This window comes from Notothenia rossii (genome assembly GCF_949606895.1).
Source record: "Notothenia rossii genome assembly, chromosome: 3".
NCBI lineage: Eukaryota > Metazoa > Chordata > Actinopteri > Perciformes > Nototheniidae > Notothenia > Notothenia rossii.
The window spans coordinates 2,890,607-2,915,606 of NC_136901.1; the positions used below are offsets into that span (position 1 = coordinate 2,890,607).

At 42.9% G+C, this 25,000-nt stretch overlaps 1 protein-coding gene across 4 annotated transcripts in view; it reads right to left on the reverse strand.

Annotated features, from left to right (window-relative positions):
- Positions 1-25,000, reverse strand: part of ncam2 (neural cell adhesion molecule 2) — a 305,617-nt gene that overhangs the window by 94,044 nt on the left and 186,573 nt on the right. For 3 of the 4 annotated variants that reach the window (XM_079669155.1, XM_079669154.1, XM_079669153.1), the window contains exons 2-5: positions 23,982-24,056; positions 11,688-11,894; positions 3,254-3,397; positions 1,626-1,763 (exon numbers count right to left, since the gene is read on the reverse strand). In XM_079669155.1, coding sequence (XP_079525281.1) covers positions 1,626-1,763; positions 3,254-3,397; positions 11,688-11,894; positions 23,982-24,056 — 564 coding nt within the window. Of the gene's footprint in view, positions 1-1,625; positions 1,764-3,253; positions 3,398-11,687; positions 11,895-15,422; positions 15,857-23,981; positions 24,057-25,000 lie in introns of those variants that run through there. The other variant, XM_079669156.1, reaches the window with a different exon arrangement.

The following is a 25,000-nucleotide window of genomic DNA, read 5'->3' on the forward strand; positions in this document are numbered from 1 at the left end:
CCCCGCAGACACCAAAGACATCGCTAATTGAAATTCTCAATCACATTAAAGGATAAGGAGAATAAGTAATGGTAGCAAAAAGAAAAAGAGCAGCGCTGCAATAAGCGTGCCAATGATGAAGTTATTAACAGTCAGTGAGGCTGAATCTGGACCAAGTCTGATACTTCTCCTTTTCGTCCTGAAACCTTATAGGCTTCAGGACGGAAACATCGGAGAGTTTGGGTCTGTCTTAAACACAGATCTATGCTAAAGGTGACCTGGTAACATTGTTTGCTGGGCTGTGTCACTGTAAGAGGATTAAGCTTCACAACACTCAGCATTTTCAGACCTTACAAGAATAAAGAACAACCAAGACTGTAGAGATACAAGGACTTAGCGTCTGTGAATCCCAAACTGAGGCTGAAACTAAATCCTCTAATGTACAATGTCTTCTCTTTCTACGCTGCTGCAACACAAACATTTCAGGGATCAATAAAGTACTCCTTATCTTATCTTAAACTAACAAGGTTTTCTGTAGGATACAATATGGCAAAAGGACGTCAACAACTTTAACAGAAAGTCTTGATCGTTCTGAATAATCTTTCTGTACACACAACAGCTTTAAATAGTTAGATTATTCCTTTAAAGGACTCCTATTATAACATGTTTAGGGATATATTATAGGTCTCAGATAAATAAACAACATGTCTATGAGGCGTTTTGCTCAAACATTCCAAACGGATCACCCATTCGAGCCTCATCCCCCATATGCACGTAGAAAAGACTTCAAACAGTGAATTTTGCACGATAGGAAACCTTAAAGCCCCCGTCACACTGTCCTGAAATTGACACCCGATGGACACACGATTAAGGAAATGTTCAAATTGGGCTCTGATCGTAACGACATCGGGTCATTCGTGAGGGCATCTTAAGCCATCGTATGACCGCCGGTGGAGTTTCTCAGGCTCCGGCAGCAACTTCGGGAGCGGTCGCAAAATCTTTGGCATCACAAAGACGGTTTAAGATGCCCTCACGAAAGTCCCGATGTTGCACGAATGTCCCGATGTTGTTACGATCAGAGCCGAATTTGAACATTTCCTTTATCGTGTGTCCGTCTGGTTGTTTTATTGCACAACAAAATCATGGAAACATATTATGTAAATAACCCAATTTGTGTTCTGTGAAACTGAAAAGGATATAATATATTATTTTGAAGGCGAGGAAGTTGCTGTTGCTATGGAAACAACATGACGGAGAAAACTTAATATCTTCTACATAAAGACGGAGAAAGTAAAGAACGTTGCAGTTGTATGTCTTTAATGTAATGTAAATGTTGCCTTCGTGTGGTTCGGGGCCATCTTCGTGCGAAATTCACAATTCCATATTCGTGTGTCCATCGGGTGTCAATTTCGGGACAGTGTGACCGGGGATTTAACATGTTCTCTTTTTAACAACTTTACCCCCGTTTTTAGAGATGTGGGTACGGAGGGAAAGAGAGAGGGTTGTATTTTCTGACACTTTATGAGTCAACACACATATTTATGTATAAAAGACATCAAAAAGTGCATTTAGCATGATGGGACACCTTTAAGCATCGTCTGGTCGTCGAGCCTTCACAACCAGTCCTGATTCAAAGTGAAACTCACCGTTGACGACCATGGCGATGTCCACAAAGTCGATTTCTCCACGGGCCTCGACGCTCGCCTCGCAGCGATACACACCCTCGTCCGCTTTGGTCACCTGATGGATCTGAAGGTTGTTGTTCGGCAGCACCTGAAACCTGCCTTCACGTCGAAGAGGAAGAGGAAGAGGAAGAGGAAGGGAGAGAGAGAGAGAAGCGAGATAAGGAAGTTAGGAAAACACACGGAGGAAATTGCCATCCCCACTCTCCAGGAGTTAGACTGTCAATCTTCACTCGGGCACATTTACCTGATAGAGTCCACACTGATAACAATTCACGCAATTACAGTTCTCCATTGTGGCCAGGAGTGACGAGGCCTCTATCTCATTCCTCCCAAGCAAAGATATGTATATCCATGCATCGTAATTAGAGTGAAATGATTAAACTGAAAGAAAAAAAATCCGTCTCCTCCTCTCCGAGTTTCATCACCACGCTGCCACTGAAGATTTGAATTTCAATTAAAAAACGTGACAGATTCAAGGGGTCACTCTTTCTAATCAGTGCTCGGACGTGCGCTTTCGTCTCGATGGAGGAAGTGGTGTCGAGAGTTGTACATCAGGGCGGAGAAGACGAGGGAATAATGAATCCCGCTCTACAGGTTCCCTGGAAATAATAATCCTGCTGAAAGTGAGACTGTCCTGCGAGCGTTCCTCTACCTTTTTTATAACAAAAGGTTGGGATGACAGACAAGAGCTTAACACTTCTACACTTCACATGAGACTCAGATTGATGAACAAAATGCACCAGAAATAGCTCCATAATAAGAGCTTTGCATGCATCCCATCGCTCTATAATCCATTCTGCCTGTTAACACGGTTTCTCTCCGAGTTATACGCCTCCTGCAGGGCTGATGGGATTTCTATTTATAGAATTTGATATCCTTGTCTTATTGTGAAGCCACACAAAAGAAGGAAATTGCGTTTCCTAGAGACACAGTGTTGTTGGCACATTAACAAGTCTTTTCAACGAGGGAGGGAGAGGATTGGGAACATTTGGACTCGTGAGGCTTTTTCTTCTTCTCAACAATCAAGTGTTTGGCAGGTTTACATTCAAGGCTTTGGAGATTCCTGCGTATTGTTCTCATCGTAATCTGCTATTGTTATCACTTACAGATTAGATATCAGTAACGTGTTATATCCCAGAAGCCTGTGGGACTAAATGAACAACCTTAAATCAACTTTAGGTATTAGTTATTAGGATTAGCCGCTTAATCAGATAAGGAAACACGGAAATAAAGAAATCTGTGATGTGAGAACAACCTACTTGAAATGAGAATATGTGTTATTCTTAATTAGAAGCGCTTACTGTACTTACTGTAATAAAATCACCATTTAATCCGTGACTAAACTCCATCTATGCATCCAGCTATCCCCATTCAGGCCTGTTGACTTCAAGGTACCATGTGGAGGAATGTTGACATCCTATTGTGCATTTCCTTCCTCGTAAAACATTTTCAAAGTGTGTGTTATGGAAGTATTCCAAATCTACACTCATGTTTGTTACTCCATCCATGTTCTGAACGACGTCACGGTCTTTAAATGACCCCGTGTGACTCGGTGACAGACAGGATCAAAACCAGATGTTTTGACTTACTGTGGTGCTCCTCGGTGATCTCCTTGTCCTGGTAGTACCACACCACCACGGGCACCGGGGAGCTGATCACGTCGCAGACCACCTCGGCCGTCTCCCCGTGACGAAACTCCTGCGGCGACTGAACGTCTCGAAACGTGAGCCTCTCTGGAAAAGAGATTGAGATGGAAAAAGAGATTTGTTTTTCACATGCTGTGCTTTTACAGTATCGAGAACTACGAACCCAGGGCTTGAAAAAGTTACGTTAAAACACAGTCTCTTTTTTCAGGTGGTGTGCTAGTTTGTTCGATAATGCAGGTGCAAGTGTTGTTAGCCCTCGTTTTGGAAACGTGGCATCATGCATTTATCGATTTAACGATTGAAGAAGGACAGGATTTCTTCCCCTGGACTGAATAAAGTGTTGTTGCCCTACTAAAAGAGGTTTTTTCCCCTCAAATAAAAAGTTTGTATTCAGTATTTAGATTAGCTTTCATGGGACCTTTTGCCTTGCCTATCACAGCGTGACATTAACGGATGACTTCACCCTCAAATATCAAAAATCAAATATCAAATGCGGCTTTGACTGTTTTTTCTGGGCCCCAGTTGAGGCGCTTGTGATGAAACAGCACAGGTGGACGTTACATGTCACAGAAATAACAAAAAAAATCACTGACTCGAGCTTTTTCTGCTGCCTCTCTGTTTGCATAATGAGACCCGAACACAGGCGGCCTTTCACTCTCTCTCTTTTAGCTTCAGGAGCGCTTCAATGACAGATTCCTCGTCCTCTTCTCAACAAACATTTTTGACGATTTGCTTTTACGGAGAGACCCTCTTCTTCCACACAAACGGCTCCTGATCTCCTCGTGTTTGGGACCGAGGGCTTTGATGAGCGGCCACCTGCCATCCTCTGCGTTGTGTATAGTGAAAGTGTGAATAAATCAGCTTCCCCTATCAGTCCTTTGCGTTAGCGAGGCTTGGGCATTAGCATTTTGCTGTGTGATTTATGCCGGGCTGCTCCTTAAAATGAGCTCTCTCTCTCCCGGCTGCGAACGTGCCCGGCGTCTCAGTGTCTTCATTAACTTCAAGGATCCTCTGCGTGTGTTTGGTTTCTTATCAATTTCCCTCTTCTTTTATTTCCAGGATCTTTAACTCTCTCTCTCTCTCTCTCAGGTTTCTACCCTTCTGATGTTCCTTCTGTTCACCTCTCTCCTTTGTAGTCGCATTGCTCTACAAGGGAAGCAACCTCTCACGCTGCACACTTGACTCTGGAGAATTGAGAATGTACTCAGAGGTTTCTCTATAGCTGTTCGCCTACACATCACTGCGAGGGAGAGGGCTTTCACTGTTACAGCATTATTGCTTCGTCCATTCATAAACTAGGAGGAAATGAAGGGGGCTATCTTTATTATGAGTTTCCTGTTTGGATGCAGAGGCAGAAAACGGCAGTTGATTTTGTCATCAGTTAACTTTTAGTGAAACATATACAAACGGATGCTACTGATAATAACGTCTAACATTTGCCTATCATCACTCAACTTGGTGTGAGTGAACTGTCATTAGCTCTGCAGGTAACAAGTCAATAACTAACGTTTTAAAAGTTAAGGTAGGTCATTTTGGAGAAACCAGCTCAAGTGCGCTAAAATTTGAAAATACACAGGCCGTTTCTCAATCGTGAGGATGCTTGCTTGGTAGCACATGTCTTCCGAGTCACTTGCTTCAGAAGCGAGGCAAGAATCCTTCCTGGCATTCGGAAAACAAAGAGTGGAACAGGCTAGCAAGTGTGCAGGTGTGCGTCATATGAGAGGTCCCGCCTTACATTTTCCGACACAGATTTGGGGAAATTGGTCCGTGCGCAAAGCATTGTGGGGATTTAAAGGATGCGAAGTTTACCCATGTGCAGCCTCGAAATTACCCCCAAACCAAGGACGCGGCCTCGGTGGAATTCCAAGTATGCTGAGATTGGAACAGTCCTTCGGCGGCACTCGATGACGTAGCATCCTTGAAATATTGGCTTGGAAGCCAGTTTCCTCGAGATTGAGAAACGGCCAGTCGGAAAAAATCTGCCACTTCCTCACAGAGCCCCTCCTCCAACACACGAACGTGCACATGACCAATGAGGGCACGAGATAAGGTTGTGCACAGATGGAAGGCTGACAGGCAGGTAGGCCATCCAGTTACTTTAGCCGGGCCGGCTAAGATGATTGGTCGTGCTTTTTAAAGCGCTACGGCTTCCATAGATGATATTTTTTATGTATTTATTCTCAAAGCACTTCAGATATTCATTGCTATCGGGATGTTAAGAGCATTCCATGGAATATAACAAAAAGTCTATCTCGAGCCGGTTTCTCAAACGTACCTACCCCACCTTTAAGTGGAGCCAAAACGTTATTACAATGCATTTCAAGGGGAACGTGAGTGTCTGTGCCAAATTACTTGTCCATTTACTGAATGGTTAAAGAGACCTTCTACTCCCTAAAAACACACATGGGTTCACTACAGCAAAAGTCAGGGGATCATGAAGGTCTTTAGGCTCAGACTCTGGCTTTCCATCCATTAGTTGTTGAGATATTTCAGCCCGAAATGAAGACTTGATAGCGACATACGTGCACTAAAGTCAGCAGAATACATCCTCAGGGGAGCATGAATGTCTGTACACAAGTTCATACTGTTATGAGAAGTTAGTCAGGAGTAAAGAGATGGGGAGAGAGGCTTCACTGTGAGCTACGTCGTTAGCATGACTAAAAAACACCAGGAAATCCAGACAGCATTTTTATGTTGGCATGAAGCTATTTAGATTTTTTATAACCGACCCTTTGATTTGATTTGATTTATTTAGAACGTGTAAAACAATAACGCAACAAATAATAATAATAATGAAATGAAAGAAGAGAATTATGAGACTGTAAAAACTGAAGAAGTGTCAAATGGATGAACAAATACAATTATAACCGACCATCATAAGAATAATAATAATAGATTTTTTCAAGGGACCCAAGGCCGCTTTACATGCTGAACAAACAGACAAACAAACAAACAAACAAACAAACAAACAATATAATATACAGGCAAATAATAAAGTGCAATGAAACGTAGATGTCAGCAGCTATAGGGATGTCAACATGTTATAGCTCACAAGCTTTTGGGCAGGTTTTTTTATCCGCATGCTGCTGCTGTTGCTTCTGCTCATTCGATCTAATCCGAGCGATACCCCGGGTGAGTGACGCCGGTTACCATGGAAACAGTGTTTTTTTTTGTTTTTTTGGGGGGGGGAGCTGGTTCAGTTGGGAACGAGGCGAATGCTGAGCGATGGCAGGTGTGATTGAAGCTGGGATGTCTCCTCTAATGGTTCTCAGGGAGAAGAGAGAAAAAAGACAACTGCACAGCAGGGGGGCGAATTCAGAAGGTGTGTGTGTGTGTGTGTGTGTGTGTGTGTGTGTGTGTGTGTGTGTGTGTGTGTGTGTGTGTGTGTGTGTGTGTGTGTGTGTGTGTGTGTGTGTGTGTTAATATGTGTGTGTGTGTGTGTGTGTGTGTGTGTGTGTGTGTGTGTGTTTATATGTGTGTGTGTGTGTGTGTGTGTGTGTGTGTGTGTGTGTGTGTGTGTGTTAATATGTGTGTGTTAATATGTGTGTGTGTGTTTATGTGTGTGTGTGTGTGTGTGTGTGTGTGTGTGTGTGTGTGTTAATATGTGTGTGTGTGTGTTTATATGTGTGTGTGTGTTTATATGTGTGTGTGTGTGTGTGTGTGTGTGTGTGTGTGTGTGTGTGTGTGTTAATATGTGTGTGTGTGTTTATATGTGTGTGTGTTTGTGTGTGTGTGTGTGTGTGTGTGTGTTAATATGTGTGTGTTAATATGTGTGTGTGTGTTTATATGTGTGTGTGTGTGTGTGTGTGTGTGTGTGTGTGTATGTGTGTGTGTGTGTATGTGTGTGTTAATATGTGTGTGTGTTTATATGTGTGTGTGTGTGTTTATATGTGTGTGTTAATATGTGTGTGTGTGTTTATATGTGTGTGTTAATATGTGTGTGTGTGTTTATATGTGTGTGTGTGTGTGTGTGTGTGTGTGTGTGTGTGTGTGTGTGTGTTAATATGTGTGTGTTAATATGTGTGTGTGTGTTTATATGTGTGTGTGTGTGTGTGTGTGTGTGTGTGTGTGTGTGTGTGTGTGTGTGTTAATATGTGTGTGTTAATATGTGTGTGTGTGTTTATATGTGTGTATGTGTGTGTGTGTGTGTGTGTGTGTGTGTGTGTGTGTGTGTGTGTTAATATGTGTGTGTGTGTGTGTGTGTGTGTATATGTGTGTGTGTGTGTGTGTGTTAATAGGTGTGTGTTAATATGTGTGTGTGTGTGTGTGTGTGTGTGTGTGTGTGTGTGTGTGTGTGTGTGTGTGTGTGTGTGTGTGTTTGTGTGTTAATATCTGTGTGTGTGTTTATATGTGTGTATGTGTGTGTATGTGTGTGTGTGTGTGTGTTTATATATATGTGTGTGTGTGTGTGTGTGTGTGTGTGTGTGTGTGTGTGTGTGTGTGTGTGTGTGTGTGTGTGTGTGTGTGTGTGTGTGTGTGTGTGTGTGTGTGTGTGTGTGTGTGTGTGTCTCCTTGAACCAAATCCCTGTGACGTTTCCTCCAATTAAACTCGGAGAAGCTCCTAACCAAAGTCCCGATGAATGTGGGTTATTCACGTCGTCCTGGATTCACGTATGTAATGTTATTGCATCGATCCGGTTCCTGTCCCCGCGCTACCTGCGAAAAGACGGTTTTTACGACGTCTTGAGGAATGTGTCTTTTGGCCCTGCAAGGACTTCACTTATTGAGTTAGCTTGTTTCAAAACGGTTCTCGATGCTGTCAGAAGCTTGATTAAGTCGGGGCAATAATGAAAGCTTAAATTATTCAATTCTTTTGACTTTAAATAAATCTTTGGACACTTAAATCAGCCGCTAAAATACCCACCATGTGTTAGATGTTTTAACATTGCGATCAAACTAACTAAAAGGCATATATCCCTAATAGTGCACTTGTGAAAACTCAAAATCTTCTCAAGTAACTGTGTCTAATTTCTAGTCAAATATAGACTAGAAATTAGACACATGTATATGTCATAAGAATATCATGTACTGTTCTTAAATGTTTTATGTGAGGGACTGCAGATGGAAACTAGCTCAAAGCTAAATCTGGCACTGTTACGCTTGATACATTTGAATGTTTTAAGTGTTCATTACTGTGCATTGCCCGTGCCAAATAAAGGATTAAATACATAAATAGTCAGAATGTGTCTTTACACTCGATGTAACACCTAATGACTGAAGAGGTAACAATGCAGAGAGACAGAGGGTCTGTTTTTAAACGATGCATCTTCATCTGATTTTGTATCTCAAATGAAACACGTTTTTTAAGCTGCTGTGGTTTTTGTAAAAGATGGTTCATCTTGTTTTAACAAATACATCTAAACGAATTCTTATTGGAAAATCACCAACTGACGTCAGAAAACTGAACACTTTTGAGCATTTCAGGATTATTTTGTAACAACATTTACTGTTCCTGGTAAGACATAGTTCAAAATAAGCTTTCTCAGCTAATCACAAGAACTCAGAGTGGAGGCTGTGGCTCAGTGGATAGTATGATGGACTTCTACTCAGGGGGTCACAGGTTCAAACCCCACTGCAGTCAGCATGTCGTGGTGTCCCTGAGACACTTCACCCCAAACAGCTCCTGTGGGGATTGTCCACAGTATTGAGTATGGAAGTCTCTTTGGATAAAAGTTTCTAACAAGTGACGTGTCATATAATCTCCTTTATCTAAATATCGCGTCTTATTTCAAGAAATGTTACCAAGCAAATGTTCACTTGTTCTATCGCCAGATCTTTTTACTCATTACAAGTGAAAACACCTGCTCCAAAATCAAGAAAAAGAATAACGGCCACTACACACGGCGGCGTGCGTTGTCGCTTGCCGGCGGGGGGGGGCTGAAACTAGACCAACAACCAATCACATGAATCTCCCGCCCCAGACACACAAGCACGCGGTTTGATTGGCTAGAGCTTGTACTGGCATATGATTTGATTGGCTGACGCCTCGAAGCGTCAAAAGTAGAACATTGCTCTAGTTTTGCAGCGAGCACCATGAGAGAAGCTACGCTTTGCTCCCACAATGCAGTTCGGCGAATCGTGACGTCACCCCATTCAAAGTGAATGGGCAGACGCGTTGAAGCGGCAACGCACGCCGCCGTATGTAGGGGCCGTTATTCTTTTTCTTGATTTTGGAGCAGCATTTTGCAGTGTGGTTTTAATTCTGCTCCTTCATGGAATTTATATTATATTTTAAATACTTGGATGTCTTCCTCAAGGACGCTGCAGCAGAATAAATGGTGATGGGACAGTGTGTGTAACCACTGAGTCGCCCTGACCTCCTCACATTCAGTTTCTCTCCAGGAGAGAGTGAGGGTCAGCGCCTCATTACGCCTGGCAGCAATCGAGTCCCATGACACACACACACACACACACACACACACACACACACACACACACACACACACACACACACACACACACACACACACACACACACACACACACACACACACACACACACACACACACACACACACACACACACACACACACACACACACACACACACACACACACACACACACACAGTTGTGTAAGTTATTTAAGTGTGAGTTATTTCATTTCTCTTGTTACTGCACTGTTAGTGTATAGTTTTATTATTACGCTGCTGTGTTTATTGTATTTCTGTAAACTCTGGCACAACAATTTCCTTCGGGATAAATACAGTCTTATCTTATCTTAGAGATTATCATCAGAACATTTGGATCTTTTAGCAGTTCTTGTTCAGCGCTTAGGAACAAGATGTTTCCGTGATTACTCCCACTCACATCTGGATCTTTGAGGAACACTTAAATCCTAGACATTCATCCTTTCCTTTGCAACAATTTGCCTGCAACTGCTTCATGTATTTTCTAATTTGGCACAAAAGGTTCACCTCGTAACCTTCCTGTCCCAAGATTGTTTGTGATTGGAAATAACTCTGTGTCTCTAAGCATGAAGTGGATCAGAGCCTGAGTAGACATGATCAAGTACACACGTCCTTCACTCAAGTAGCAGTACAGATACCCGTGTTTAAACATTGTAAAAGTAGAAGTACTCACTAAACTTCTTTACTCAAGTGAAAGTAAAGAACTTTGAAATGTACTTCAGTAAAAAGTACCCATAACTAGCAGCTGTTTTAAAGAGTACCTGACCTCCCTTTATATTAATAGAACAATAATGTCATTGTTAGCTAATGAATGTTTCCATGGTGACCAACGGCAACATGACAACGTTTCCATTGGTCCCTCTTCTTTAGAGAAGACCAGGAAATGATGGATACACGGATCGTGTTCAAATCAATAGGCACGCAATGACTCTAAATAATAATGATCACGCCACCAAACATACATTCAGACTAAAGGAACCAGCCTGTTTGGAAAATGAGAGAAGTAGAAAGTACAGGTATTTGTGTTCAACATGTAAGAAGTAGAAAGTACAGGTATTTGTGTTCAACATGTAAGAAGTAGAAAGTACAGGTATTTGAGTTCAACATGTGAGAAGTAGAAAGTACAGGTATTTGTGTTCAACATGTAAGAAGTAGAAAGTACAGGTATTTGTGTTCAACATGTAAGAAGTAGAAAGTACAGGTATTTGAGTTCAACATGTGAGAAGTAGAAAGTACAGGTATTTGAGTTCAACATGTAAGAAGTAGAAAGTACAGGTATTTGAGTTCAACATGTAAGAAGTAGAAAGTACAGGTATTTGAGTTCAACATGTGAGAAGTAGAAAGTACAGGTATTTGAGTTCAACATGTAAGAAGTAGAAAGTACAGGTATTTGAGTTCAACATGTAAGAAGTAGAAAGTACAGGTATTTGAGTTCAACATGTAAGAAGTAGAAAGTACAGGTATTTGAGTTCAACATGTAAGAAGTAGAAAGTACAGGTATTTGAGTTCAACATGTAAGAAGTAGAAAGTACAGGTATTTGAGTTCAACATGTGAGAAGTAGAAAGTACAGGTATTTGAGTTCAACATGTAAGAAGTAGAAAGTACAGGTATTTGAGTTCAACATGTAAGAAGTAGAAAGTACAGGTATTTGAGTTCAACATGTAAGAAGTAGAAAGTACAGGTATTTGAGTTCAACATGTAAGAAGTAGAAAGTACAGGTATTTGTGTTCAACATGTAAGAAGTAGAAAGTACTGATACCAGAAAAATGTACTTCAGTACAGTAACCAAGTATTTGTACCCCACCTCTGCTGATAAAAGCTAGTGTGTGTGTGTGTGTGTGTGTGTGTGTGTGTGTGTGTGTGTGTGTGTGTGTGTGTGTGTGTGTGTGTGTGTGTGTGTGTGTGTGTGTGTGTGTGTGTGTGTGTGTGTGTGTGTGTGTGTGTGTGTGTGTGTGTGTGTGTCTTACGGTAGATCTCCAGCACCACCGAGGCCTCCTCCGTGTGTCCATTAGCGTCCGTGGCCTGGCAGCGGTAGATCCCCGCGTCCTCGATGATGGCGTTGTAGATGATGAGTCTGGATCGTGACGTTTCAGAGTGAAGAGCCATCCGTTTGGAGGGAAGGATGCGCTCGCCCTGAGGATTGAACCACTCCAACCTCACCGGCTCTCCAATCGCTGCGAGAAAAGGGACCATCATTACAAAACTCTCTCTTGAATATACAGTCAGAGGTGCGAGAAGTACTCAGATCTTGTACTTGAGTGAAAGTAGAAGTACTCAGGTCTTGTACTTGAGTAAAAGTAGAAGTACTCAGATCTTGTACTTGAGTAAAAGTAGAAGTACTCAGATCTTGTACTTGAGTAAAAGTAGAAGTACTCAGATCTTGTACTTGAGTGAAAGTAGAAGTACTCAGGTCTTGTACTTGAGTAAAAGTAGAAGTACTCAGATCTTGTACTTGAGTTAAAGTAGAAGTACTCAGATCTTGTACTTGAGTAAAAGTAGAAGTACTCAGATCTTGTACTTGAGTAAAAGTAGAAGTACTCAGATCTTGTACTTGAGTAAAAGTAGAAGTACTCAGATCTGGTACTTGAGTAAAAGTAGAAGTAACCAGATCTTGTACTTAAGTAAAAGTAGAATATACTCAGATCTTGTACTTGAGTAAAAGTAGAAGTACTCAGATCTTGTACTTGATTAAATGTAGAAGTACTCAGATCTTGTACTTGAGTAAAAGTAGAAGTACTCAGATCTGGTACTTGATTAAATGTAGAAGTACTCAGATCTTGTACTTAGTAAAAGTAGAAGTACTCAGATCTTGTACTTGATTAAATGTAGAAGTACTCAGATCTTGTACTTGAGTAAAAGTAGAAGTACTCAGATCTGGTACTTGAGAAAAGTAGAATATACTCAGATCTTGTACTTGATTAAATGTAGAAGTACTCAGATCTTGTACTTGAGTAAAAGTAGAAGTACTCAGATCTTGTACTTGAGTAAATGTAGAAGTACTCAGATCTGGTACTTGAGTAAAAGTAGAAGTACTCAGATCTTGTACTTGAGTAAATGCAGAAGTACTCAGATCTGGTACTTGAGTAAAAGTAGAAGTACTCAGATCTTGTACTTGAGTAAATGTAGAAGTACTCAGATCTTGTACTTAAGTAAAAGTAGAATATACTCAGATCTTGTACTTGATTAAATGTAGAAGTACTCAGATCTTGTACTTGAGTAAAAGTAGAAATACTCAGATCTTGTACTTGATTAAAAGTAGAAGTACTCAGATCTTGTACTTGAGTAAATGTAGAAGTACTCAGATCTGGTACTTGAGTAAAAGTAGAAGTACTCAGATCTTGTACTTGAGTAAATGTAGAAGTACTCAGATCTGGTACTTGAGTAAACGTAGAAAGTACTCAGATCTGGTACTTGAGTAAAAGTAGAAGTACTCAGATCTTGTACTTGATTAAAAGTAGAAGTACTCAGATCTTGTACTTGAGTAAAAGTAGAAGTACTCAGATCTGGTACTTGAGTAAAAGTAGAAGTACTCAGATCTTGTACTTGAGTAAATGTAGAAGTACTCAGATCTGGTACTTGAGTAAAAGTAGAAGTACTCAGATCTTGTACTTGAGTAAAAGTAGAAGTACTCAGATCTTGTACTTGAGTAAAAGTAGAAGTACTCAGATCTTGTACTTGAGTAAAAGTAGAAGTACTCAGATCTGGTACTTGATTAAATGTAGAAGTACTCAGATCTTGTACTTAGTAAAAGTAGAAGTACTCAGATCTTGTACTTGATTAAATGTAGAAGTACTCAGATCTTGTACTTGAGTAAAAGTAGAAGTACTCAGATCTGGTACTTGAGAAAAGTAGAATATACTCAGATCTTGTACTTGATTAAATGTAGAAGTACTCAGATCTTGTACTTGAGTAAAAGTAGAAGTACTCAGATCTTGTACTTGAGTAAATGTAGAAGTACTCAGATCTGGTACTTGAGTAAAAGTAGAAGTACTCAGATCTTGTACTTGAGTAAATGCAGAAGTACTCAGATCTGGTACTTGAGTAAAAGTAGAAGTACTCAGATCTTGTACTTGAGTAAATGTAGAAGTACTCAGATCTTGTACTTAAGTAAAAGTAGAATATACTCAGATCTTGTACTTGATTAAATGTAGAAGTACTCAGATCTTGTACTTGAGTAAAAGTAGAAATACTCAGATCTTGTACTTGATTAAAAGTAGAAGTACTCAGATCTTGTACTTGAGTAAATGTAGAAGTACTCAGATCTGGTACTTGAGTAAAAGTAGAAGTACTCAGATCTTGTACTTGAGTAAATGTAGAAGTACTCAGATCTGGTACTTGAGTAAACGTAGAAAGTACTCAGATCTGGTACTTGAGTAAAAGTAGAAGTACTCAGATCTTGTACTTGATTAAAAGTAGAAGTACTCAGATCTTGTTCTTGAGTAAAAGTAGAAGTACTCAGATCTTGTACTTGAGTAAATGTAGAAGTACTCAGATCTGGTACTTGAGTAAAAGTAGAAGTACTCAGATCTTGTACTTGAGTAAAAGTAGAAGTACTCAGATCTTGTACTTGAGTAAAAGTAGAAGTACTCAGATCTTGTACTTGAGTAAAAGTAGAAGTACTCGGAGGGTAGGAATATTCTGTTACAGTAAAAATCCTGCATTCAAAATGTGTCTCAAGTAAAAGTAGAAAAGTATCAGCATCAAATGAAATGTACTCATTCAGGGATAAGCTCAGCTGCTAGCTTTGGGCACTGAGCATCTGAGGAAGGTCCAACGTTGTTCAGAGAACAGACGGACGGAAATTAAACGATTATGTCATAATCTTGGATTTACATAGCGTATAAGTCTGGGACATATGCAAGCTATAAACATCACTCTCATTTCCAAGATGATGCACACACACTGATCACAGAAACAAATGGCAGGCGTGAACTTGAACCCTGATTAAAACGGTGTCAACATGCGGTGTGTGAGCCTCATCTGCAGGAGATGATACGGCAATCTGCACGCAGCAGGTGTCCTCTGCCTGTAAATCGTGCAAATAAAAGTGTCAGCGAGGAGGGCCATTACTCTGCCCATCAATCAGCTGGAGCCTTGAAGAGAGGGGGAGACGGACAGAGGCTCGTCCAGTGTCTGAGAGACAGGTCGCTGCATTTCAGGGAGGAAACGGGTGCAGAGAAAAGATGGAATTCAAGAAAAGAAAAGAATTCAGCGGCAATATAAAAGCCCTAAGAGAGAGAGAGAGAGAGAGAGAGAGAGGGAGGGGAGGGCAGTGTGAACGCTGTCTTTCCCCTTCAGTAACTATCGGTAAGATACCCTTGAGCAAATCTTTGAACCTGCTCAGCAGCAGCAGGTGGTGTGTAACTGTGAGGGGAGAGCTCGCGGTCAGGCAAGCTGGAAACCTATCTGTCCAGCATGCAGTGATGTAAACAGCTTCCAACATTAATAATATCTTAGTTGATGTTGATAAACGATTCGCCTCTTGTCTGCATAGACATCATCGCAATGTTTCCAACAGCCTCACATCCTTGGCATGCTGTCATTAGTCTCAAGGCCAACAGATCTGATGAGGCAATCTAACTGGAGCATTGCTCAAAATCACATTACAGTACATGTTTCCTGCTTTCTTTCCTACGCGGATTCCCACAAGCGTGCGTGTGGGGAACAGATAAGTGTGTTAGCATGGCGGAGTCTTTTCATACCTGTTAGCATCGCAGCGCAATCACCTCGTGCTATTTTCCAGTTTGTTGACAGCAGAGACAGCTAAATATGTTCAAAGTTGATAGCGTGGTGACAGGCCGTTTGCTTCACAGATGATCGGAGACGACAGGAGCATGCTTCCTCTTCTTCACGCTGCCTTCCTGTGTGTTCTTACATCTGAATGAGTAGCTGCTGCTATCCGTGTAAACGCTCTGAACAGCTGCGTCATCTCGGGCATCGCAAACTTTTGAAAGAACATCCATAAACATTCATCTGTTTGCATCGGACACATGGTTTATCTAAGATATCATATTCCATTTAGCTTTAAAAGAATATCTCGATGCGTTTTAGAGGAAATATAATAACTAAATAAGGCAGTAAATAGAATCCTAGACTCTTATTGCACTATTTCATCAGTTTTGTTTGTTCTGTCCTGTATATATGTTGCACTGTTGGAGCTGTGACTTCAGTGTTTCATTGACACGTCCACACTGTAGCCCGGGGCGGACTGGCCATTGGGAATACCAAAAAAAAAAAGTTCCTAAATCCTACCGGCCCACATTTGTAAGTGTTCCAGCACGGCCCAGTGGGGTGGGTGTTTTGATAGGCTACCTTTGTTCTATCTATCAGTTTCACTTTCACACATCAGGCCCGTAGCAGCTGTCACTGCGCAGTGAACGATCAGGAGTGAGTGACTGAGAGACCTAGCTGGCAGTTGCTTACAGATGGATAAGCAAGCTCCAAAGCGGATAAGCAAGCTCCAAAGCATAAAGGCGTTTTTGTATAGTTTGTGTATACATTATTCAGTATTGTAGCGAGCCCTGGGTTCAGAGGGAGGGGCTTGCATAGGGGGGGGGGGGGGGTTGGCAGAGTGGCTGTACCCGTAGGTACAGGTTTATTGTTTTGGGTGCAGTCACTTTTGCCTCCACCTGCTGTTCAAATAAATATTGAAAGAAAAAGTTAATCTGATTACAGATCTGTTTCATATGGGTGTTGAGAGATGTATCCATAGATGTAGTCCCTAATGTTGCTCTCAAAGTGCACCAGATTGACCCATTTAACTTCAACATTTAAAAAAAAATCTTCCCGGAGGAGCATGCCCCCGGACCCCCCTAGAGGCGGTGAGGTCCACCACCTGCCCACAACCCCTGTTAAATTGTCTCACCCACATTGAGGGTGCTTCCTACGCCCATGTTTTATTCCATGTGTCAAGTCAGGCAAATTGGGTCCAAATGTTTTTGCATCAATGATCTGTTAACATTAGAATCACTAAATATATGCTGTAACTATTTTGCTCTAGGCAACTCAAGGGCTCAGGTAAAGATTACTATATGAGTAATGCTCCAAAATAACATTAAATGCAGGGTTTTTTGTTAAGTAACATACTCTCGTTGCCGGCCGGCCGATACTTGCATTAAGTGGGCCTGTCTGTCAATTAACCCCCGGGCCACTTTCCCCCCCCAGTCCGCCCCTGCCTGTAGCAGCTGATGTGCAAATGACGATAAAAGCCGTGAATGAATCTTGAATCTATTTCTGGTTCTCTGCGAGAGAGAACTCCTCTGAAGGCAGAGGGCAAGACAAAGAAGGTTTTTGCACGTTCTAGCAAAATGTCCAAAAGATTGATCGTCTGCTGATGAAAGCGACTGCGTTTTGAACTCCACATGCACATTAAACTTTCATGAAACAGGCGTGCACGCTTTGTACCTGGAAGGTGTTTCAGACAATGTTTACGATCCTCCTTAGCAGAGAGGGAGCAATATAAAGCGACTGAAATATTGGAGCGATCTAAGCCTCCTGCACTAAGCAGATTATTGACTAGACGTGCCCCTCGGCGGCAGAATTAGCTGAGCGTGAGCTGAGAGAAAAAGAAAAACTCCCACATCCCCACGGTGGCAGTAATTGATTCAGGTCTCGAGGGAGTTGGATAGCAACGCAGCAACAAGAGCTGAGAGGAATCACAGCGGTCAGCATCTACGTGTGTGCAGCTTGACATGATGTCAGAATTATCGGCTGCATATTTGTCTCCGTCAGCTCTGTAATGTGCGGCCAGCGGGTGAACGTGGGTGTAAAAACGATTTGACCTCACCAGGCTCTACTTAGACTGTCGTATAGCAACTTCAAATCAGCTGCTGTCTAGAGAGAATGAAGAGTTTTATACATATTACTCACATGCAAAGCGCTAAATGGTCAGGGACCATCCAGGATCTTTTCATCTCCTATTGCCCCTCTAGGGGCGGACTGGGACTACAAATCAGCCCGGGACTCTCGACCGGCCCACTTCGGTACCGCCGGCCCACCGCGGTACCGCAAGTAAATACCACTAGTAAATTGTCGACGGGGGGGGGTGGGGGGTGCTTGGGACTTACCGCAGAGGTAGACATTAAGGGTCAAATGTATTATCACTGGCCCCCACCATTGTAACCACTGGCCCGGAGCATTCGTCCAAACATTTGGTTTATTAAAATAATGATATTGTGGTCATTGTTAAAAAATGTCTGATATTATTATGAGTATTATTATTTGTATAATGCACTTTCTGCCTTCCTGTCATTAGGAGTTAGAAATGTAATGGCTATGTAATAGATTAGATTAGAACCTTCATTATCCTAAACTGCTGGGACATTTCCCTAAAGCCAATACCTTTATATTGTCTTCTCTTCACTTACTTGTCAGCATAGGTCGGCATTGATGTACAGAGCTGACAGATGACCTTGTTTATATTGGCATCATATTGAGAGGTGCAGCGACGCGTCCTAAAACCAGGAAGTAAGCTGCTGGTTCCCTCGACAACAAGCAATGGGATTTCTCCACAGGGTTTTGGAAAATAGCTGGAAATAAGGGCAAGTGGGAAGTACGTTATGACGGCCCGGGGTCTCTAAATAGTGCTTCTGGGCCAGCGGGCCATTTAATGTCGAGCCCTGCCGGTTACCGGCCGGCCCACATCGTCCGACCGGCCCACTTCAGTACCGGCCCATCGGGATTCGTCCCGAAAGTCCCGATGGCCGGTCCGCCCCCCTAGGGCATTAAGATCCCAGAGTGCAGGTCTGGTGGTGGTTCCCAGAGTCCACAAAAAAAGGTCAGGTGCTAGAGCGTTCGGCTACCAAGCCCCGTCCCTCTGGAATCAACTTCCAGTGACGATCAGGGAGGCAGACAGTGTCCACACATTTGAGAGTAGGTTAAAGACTTTCCTCTTTAGTACATTGTACAGTTTAGACTGGTTTTAAACCCCCTTCATACATCCTCATGGACCCTTCGTTTTATGGAATTGTATTTATTGTACTCTGTATTTGTGTCATTGTGTTATGTTCCTTTTTAAATTGGTATTTTCACATTGATCTTATAAGATACGTTTGTTGTTTTTACATTGTTTACATTGCCAATTGTGTTTGTTGACTTGTGAAGCCCTCTGAGACAAATAGGATTTGTGATTTTGGGCTATATAAATAAACTTGAATTGAATATAGCAAACATGCAAAGAAACACTATATCGATATAAGGTCTTTTAAGATATTTTCTTTGATTGCTTGCGAGCATGACGACTCCTTCTGAGTGCGTCCTGCTCTTATAGGGAAGCATCAACGATAATGACAGCACAACAACAATAAGCAAAACTCACACCCTACAAAGAACCATTGGGAGTCGCAGGTACCCCCTTCGAGCAAACGGCTACCTTTCCTCCTGTCTTTCCTGTAGTGTTATAAAACACTTCGTCTTACCCTCGTGAACCAAACGTTCTTCTCAGACACAAGGCTTTAAAACACTTGGAAGGATACTACTTAGCAAAAAGTTACATTTCATTAGGATGACACTATATTAAGCTCTAATGACCATAACAACACATATCTGAAGGAAAGCATCTCCATGTGTGCATCTTGACATGATGTCAGAATTATCGGCTGCATATTAATCTCCGTCAGCTCGTAACGTGCGGGTGAACGTGGGTGTAAAACAATATGACCTCTACTTAGACATATCTGAAGGAAAGCACATAATAGATGGCGGCTGACCACTGCCTTTGGAGCTGCGATCTGTTTTTATTTCCCAGCCAACACTTGTTCTGGCTCGCTGCCACCTCAGTCATCTGGGAGGTTGCACACACACCTAAACACACACACCTAAACACACACACCTAAACACACACAACTAAACACACACACCTAAACACCGGTTTATCCAACGCCTCGTTTGTCCCGCCATGAGCTCAGCTTCAGTTAACCCTGGCAGGAGACCTGTTCCCTCTGAGACTCGATTCAATGTTTGATTCCCAACAAAGAATCCAATTAACTGTTTTCAATGTGAAGGTAAGCACCTGTTGATAACTCCTTTTGTAATGCGGTGCTTTTGGTGATTTAAAAGATGCATGTTTGGAAGGAAATATAACTAAATAATGTAGTAAATAGATATGATTGAATTTAAGTGTCTGTTTACTACACTGTAAAACCTTTAGAGAAACCATATGATACGGAACAAATCCAGGAAGTTCAATTCGTTTTTTGTGTGTTTTCAATAAAGCTATTCTCAATGTGTTCAATAGATATCTAGAGAATATGTCCACACCCAAGTTAGCAGCATGAATAAAACACCAAATGAGTGAACCCTTCTTTAAATACAACGTGTTTCATTAGAGAGCAGCAGGAGCTCTGGTTCAACACCTTAAGACATGCATCTTTATAAATAACACCTCTGCTCTCATGGTTATAATTAGACTGTTGAGATACTCCTGCAGCACAAAACACTAAAACACATCAGTACCATAAACAAACCGCTTACTGAGAGAACACTAACACACAGCGTAATGATGTTGTGGACACACTGTTAATATCTCTCATTGAAAGCATTCACCGTGGAGACGCCTCTGACCTTTCTTCAACTCTGGGAACGAAACAAAGCTGGAACCAATTCACTGGAGGTGCGAGGTGACAGAAGCACAGTCGCAGTGTTTCCGTCTCCCTCGCAGACCACTTAGAGTCGACTGTTTTCAGAAGACAATCTCTCTCCCTCACCGTTTTCCTTCATTTCATTCCTTCCCTCTCCCTCTCCCTCTCCCTCTCCTCTCCCTCTCCCCTGCCGTGCCGTGGCCTCAATTCAAATATTCGCTGCGAAACATCTTTTTTAGAGCGCGCTGTGCTGCGAAGGCATAACACATATAAATGATTGTGTGGCGCGTGGTGATGAATGAAAGCTAATTCTGCTGAAGGGACATTTCTCAAAAGCTTCCTGAATAGATGCCACACCCATCACAACGCAGTAACCAATACTAAGAGGTTAGGCAGTGACGTGTCTATTTATAGTGTTTCTTTTTTAAATATCCGTGGTCATTTTTGCCTACAGTTCAAATTGTACACTGATAAGGATTAGGGAAACAGGCCGTGGTTCCTGATTAGATCGAGACGTGTGGCGCTGTGGGTAGTGCGTTGGTGTTCAGGTTCAAACCCCACTGCAGTCAGCATGTCGTTAAGTCCCTGAGACACTTCACCCCAAATTTCTCCTGTGGGGATTGTCCACAGTATGTAAGTTGCTTTGGATAAAAGCAAGTAACATGTACTATACTGTACCTGCATTAAGGCTGTACAGTATGTGTTGTATTTAAAATCAACACTTGGAAAAGCCTGGTAAATTGCACATCTTGCATTAATTAGACTCCTAAATATGGAAGAATAGTCCCCCAAAGTGTTCTTACTTTTTAAACTTACACTTTGTTTGCTGCATCTTTAGTTAGAAACACATTAAGGGGGCTTTAGAGGCAGCTGAAATGTTGTGGACAAGGTTGATAGATGTTTACCTACGTTTACCTGCCTGCGTGACCTTGTTTGGACACTTTCCAAGAACATACATTTGTGCTCTCTAGGAGTAAATGAGGTTTTCAATCGTTGTTACTCTGCTGCCAATTCTCCGCGGCAAACTTTGGAGACAAGAAAGCTTCGTATCGGACGAGTACGTGGGTTTCAGCCGGCTTCTCTTCCCCTCTGTTCAAACCTGTGAATCAACAGGTGATATAATTGCATTTCTTTGCCTTCTGTTCCTGTAAAATCCATATTTATGCAGCACTGACTCAACGACAACTTAAAGCCTGAAAAGTCCCTTCAAAATACCTTTTTATTTATCAGTTTGCAGACTCACTTCGGTTCCACTGCTTTTCATCCTCTGACTGTTCTGCCCTGCTTTCAGCCCACTCCACTTGGCACAACACAACAAGAACACTCAGGCTGAGCTGGACTGCCCGTGGTGGGAAAGGGCAGGAGAAGAGTGACACACACACTCCCTCCCACTCTCTTCTGAAGGAAACTGCTGGATATTTATCTCCAACCTCCAACACTCGTTTAGGCTCCTTCACAATAAGAGCTTCTCCCTTTCATTTCCTGCCAGTGTGTTTCCATTCACCTCCACACACTCTCTGAGGAAGCACCAGACCTCCACACACACTCTGAGGAAGCACCAGACCTCCACACACTCTGAGGAAGCACCAGACCTCCACACACTCTGAGGAAGCACCAGACCTCCACACACTCTGAGGAAGCACCAGACCTCCACACACTCTGAGGAAGCACCAGACCTCCACACACTCTCTGAGGAAGCACCAGACCTCCACACACTCTGAGGAAGCACCAGACCTCCACACACTCTGAGGAAGCACCAGACCTCCACACACTCTCTGAGGAAGCACCAGACCTCCACACACACTCTGAGGAAGCACCAGACCTCCACACACTCTGAGGAAGCACCAGACCTCCACACACTCTGAGGAAGCACCAGACCTCCACACACACTCTGAGGAAGCACCAGACCTCCACACACACTCTGAGGAAGCACCAGACCTCCACACACTCTGAGGAAGCACCAGACCTCCACACACACTGAGGAAGCACCAGACCTCCACACACTCTGAGGAAGCACCAGACCTCCACACACTCTGAGGAAGCACCAGACCTCCACACTCCCTCTGAGGAAGCACCAGACCTCCACTCCCTCTGAGGAAGCACCAGACCTCCACACACTCTGAGGAAGCACCAGACCTCCACACACTCTGAGGAAGCACCAGACCTCCACACACACTCTGAGGAAGCACCAGACCTCCACACACTATCTGAGGAAGCACCAGACCTCCACACACACTCTGAGGAAGCACCAGACCTCCACACACACTCTGAGGAAGCACCAGACCTCCACACACACTCCCTCTGAGGAAGCACCAGACCTCCACACACTCTCCATGCATCCTTCCTCTGAGGAAGCATCAGACCTCCAAACACACTCCATGCATCCTTCCTCTGAGGAAGCGTCAGACCTCCAAACACACTCCATGCATCCTTCCTCTGAGGAAGCGTCAGACCTCCAAACACACTCCATGCATCCTTCCTCTGAGGAAGCGTCAGACCTCCAAACACACTCCATGCATCCTTCCTCTGAGGAAGCGTCAGACCTCCAAACACACTCCATGCATCCTTCCTCTGAGGAAGCGTCAGACCTCCACACACTCTCCATGCATCCTTCCTCTGAGGAAGCGTCAGACCTCCGAACACACTCCATGCATCCTCCCTCTGAGGAAGCGTCAGACCTCCACACCCACTCCATTCATCCTTCCTCTGAGGACCTCCACACACTCTCCATGCATTCTCTCTCTGGAGACCTCCACACACACTCCCTGTGAGGAGTTCAGACCTCCACACACACTCCCTGTGAGGAGTTCAGACCTCCACACACACTTCCTGCTCCTCCCCGTGTGTCCTGCCTCCCTGGCTGTTAGCTCCACGCTGAGTGTGTTGGCAGGAGAGAAGAGAGAGTGCTGCCCACCCGCCGAGGCACTGGCACCGGCGTCAGGTTTCCTGGCTGTTGGTTCTCCGCTCAGAGAGGAAGATGAGGAGGGGGGTCTCTGAGTGGAGCCCATCTGGTCAAAGAATCAGTCTCCATATGGACTGCATGCTGTGGTGTGAAGTTACTACAACTTTGACTCAACGACATGTATTTAACACCTTCAATCCACCAGCTACCCTGTAGTACACAAAGTCATTCAGACTAGCTGCACCTTTACCAGCTTTGAGAACACTTTCATGATCAATCATTATAAAACATATCATATCTATTATTCTGAAATGGACCAATCTGCACAATGACTACTTTTACTGTCTTTCACTATATTTTGATGAGAATACTTTTCTACTTTCACTTGAGGGACATTTTGAATGCAGGACTTTTACTGTAACAGAGTATTCCTACACTCTGGTACTTCTACTTTTACTCAAGTTCAAGTTCTGAGTACTCCGCCCACCTCTGACTGCATGGATTGAGTTTTGTCTGACAAACATCAAACATAATTCACATGCCCTGATGCAAGGCACATCTGACCCGCCTCCAACACACACACACACACACACACACACACACACACACACACACACACACACACACACACACACACACACACACACACACACACACACACACACACACACACACACACACACACACACACACACACACACACACACACACACACACACACACACACACACACACACACACACACACACACACACACACACACTAATCAGTGGGTGGCGTACCTGTGCAGATGAAGAACTTGGACTCTCCGACACTTAACTCCACTTTGTTCAAGGATATGGACACCTGCAGTGCAGCTGTGATAGAGAAGAGAGAGAGAGAGAGAGAGGGAGAGAGAGAGAGAGAGAGAGAGAGAGAGAGAGAGAGAGAGGGACATATATTAATTCTTACAGTCTTATCAGTGCAAAATGTAAAGTATTTTCATCCTTTCACAGACTGGAGTTGTGTCAGATTGTGGCTCATTTCATGCTCCATTTCCTTTTGCATGTCACCTCACACTGCACTCATGTGTAAAGCAGTGTTTGGCTATAAGCAGATATCCTTCTATATAAATAAGGATCTTCTAAGAACACTTGAGGCAGCTGTTGCTAGACATATTGTCCCTGCAAGCTGAAAAGAACGATTTATGTATTTTTACCCAAACGTGAAATGCTTTCAAAATGTCCTTTTCAGCAGAACAGCGGACTTATCCCTCTCACAGAGACACACATTTTCTTGATACCTCGTATTAGACACAAGGCTGTCAGTCTCACAATGACTGGGATCCTTTCAGCCGGAGGTAATGCTATTTGCAGTTATCACTCTCCACAATGCTGTATACAGCGGGAATTTAAGAGGCTGTAAATAACAGCTTGTATTTGTATTGTAACGTTTTTTTTACATTCTCAACAACGCACTGAGAAGACGTCTCCCTTAATGACACAGTAAAAACAGTCAGAAGTCTCACAGGCGGCACCACACAATGTGCAGAGTCAAGCTTACAATCCAACACCATGTGTCTGCGCTGGTGCTCGCACAATGTAGGCTCAGGTGTCGTGAGGCTGAAGTGACACGAGTTTATCGAATGAAACCAAGAGGTAGAAATGCAGGAGAGGCTTTGAATGGCAGCTGAGGATATTTATAGATGTGATGAGTAATGACTGGCAACTGCTGCTAGTCTAGGAACTAACCCATGCTGTATATAACTAATGGATGTTAATCATGTCTTCAACACTGGGAACAAACCAGTGCAGCTCAGGGC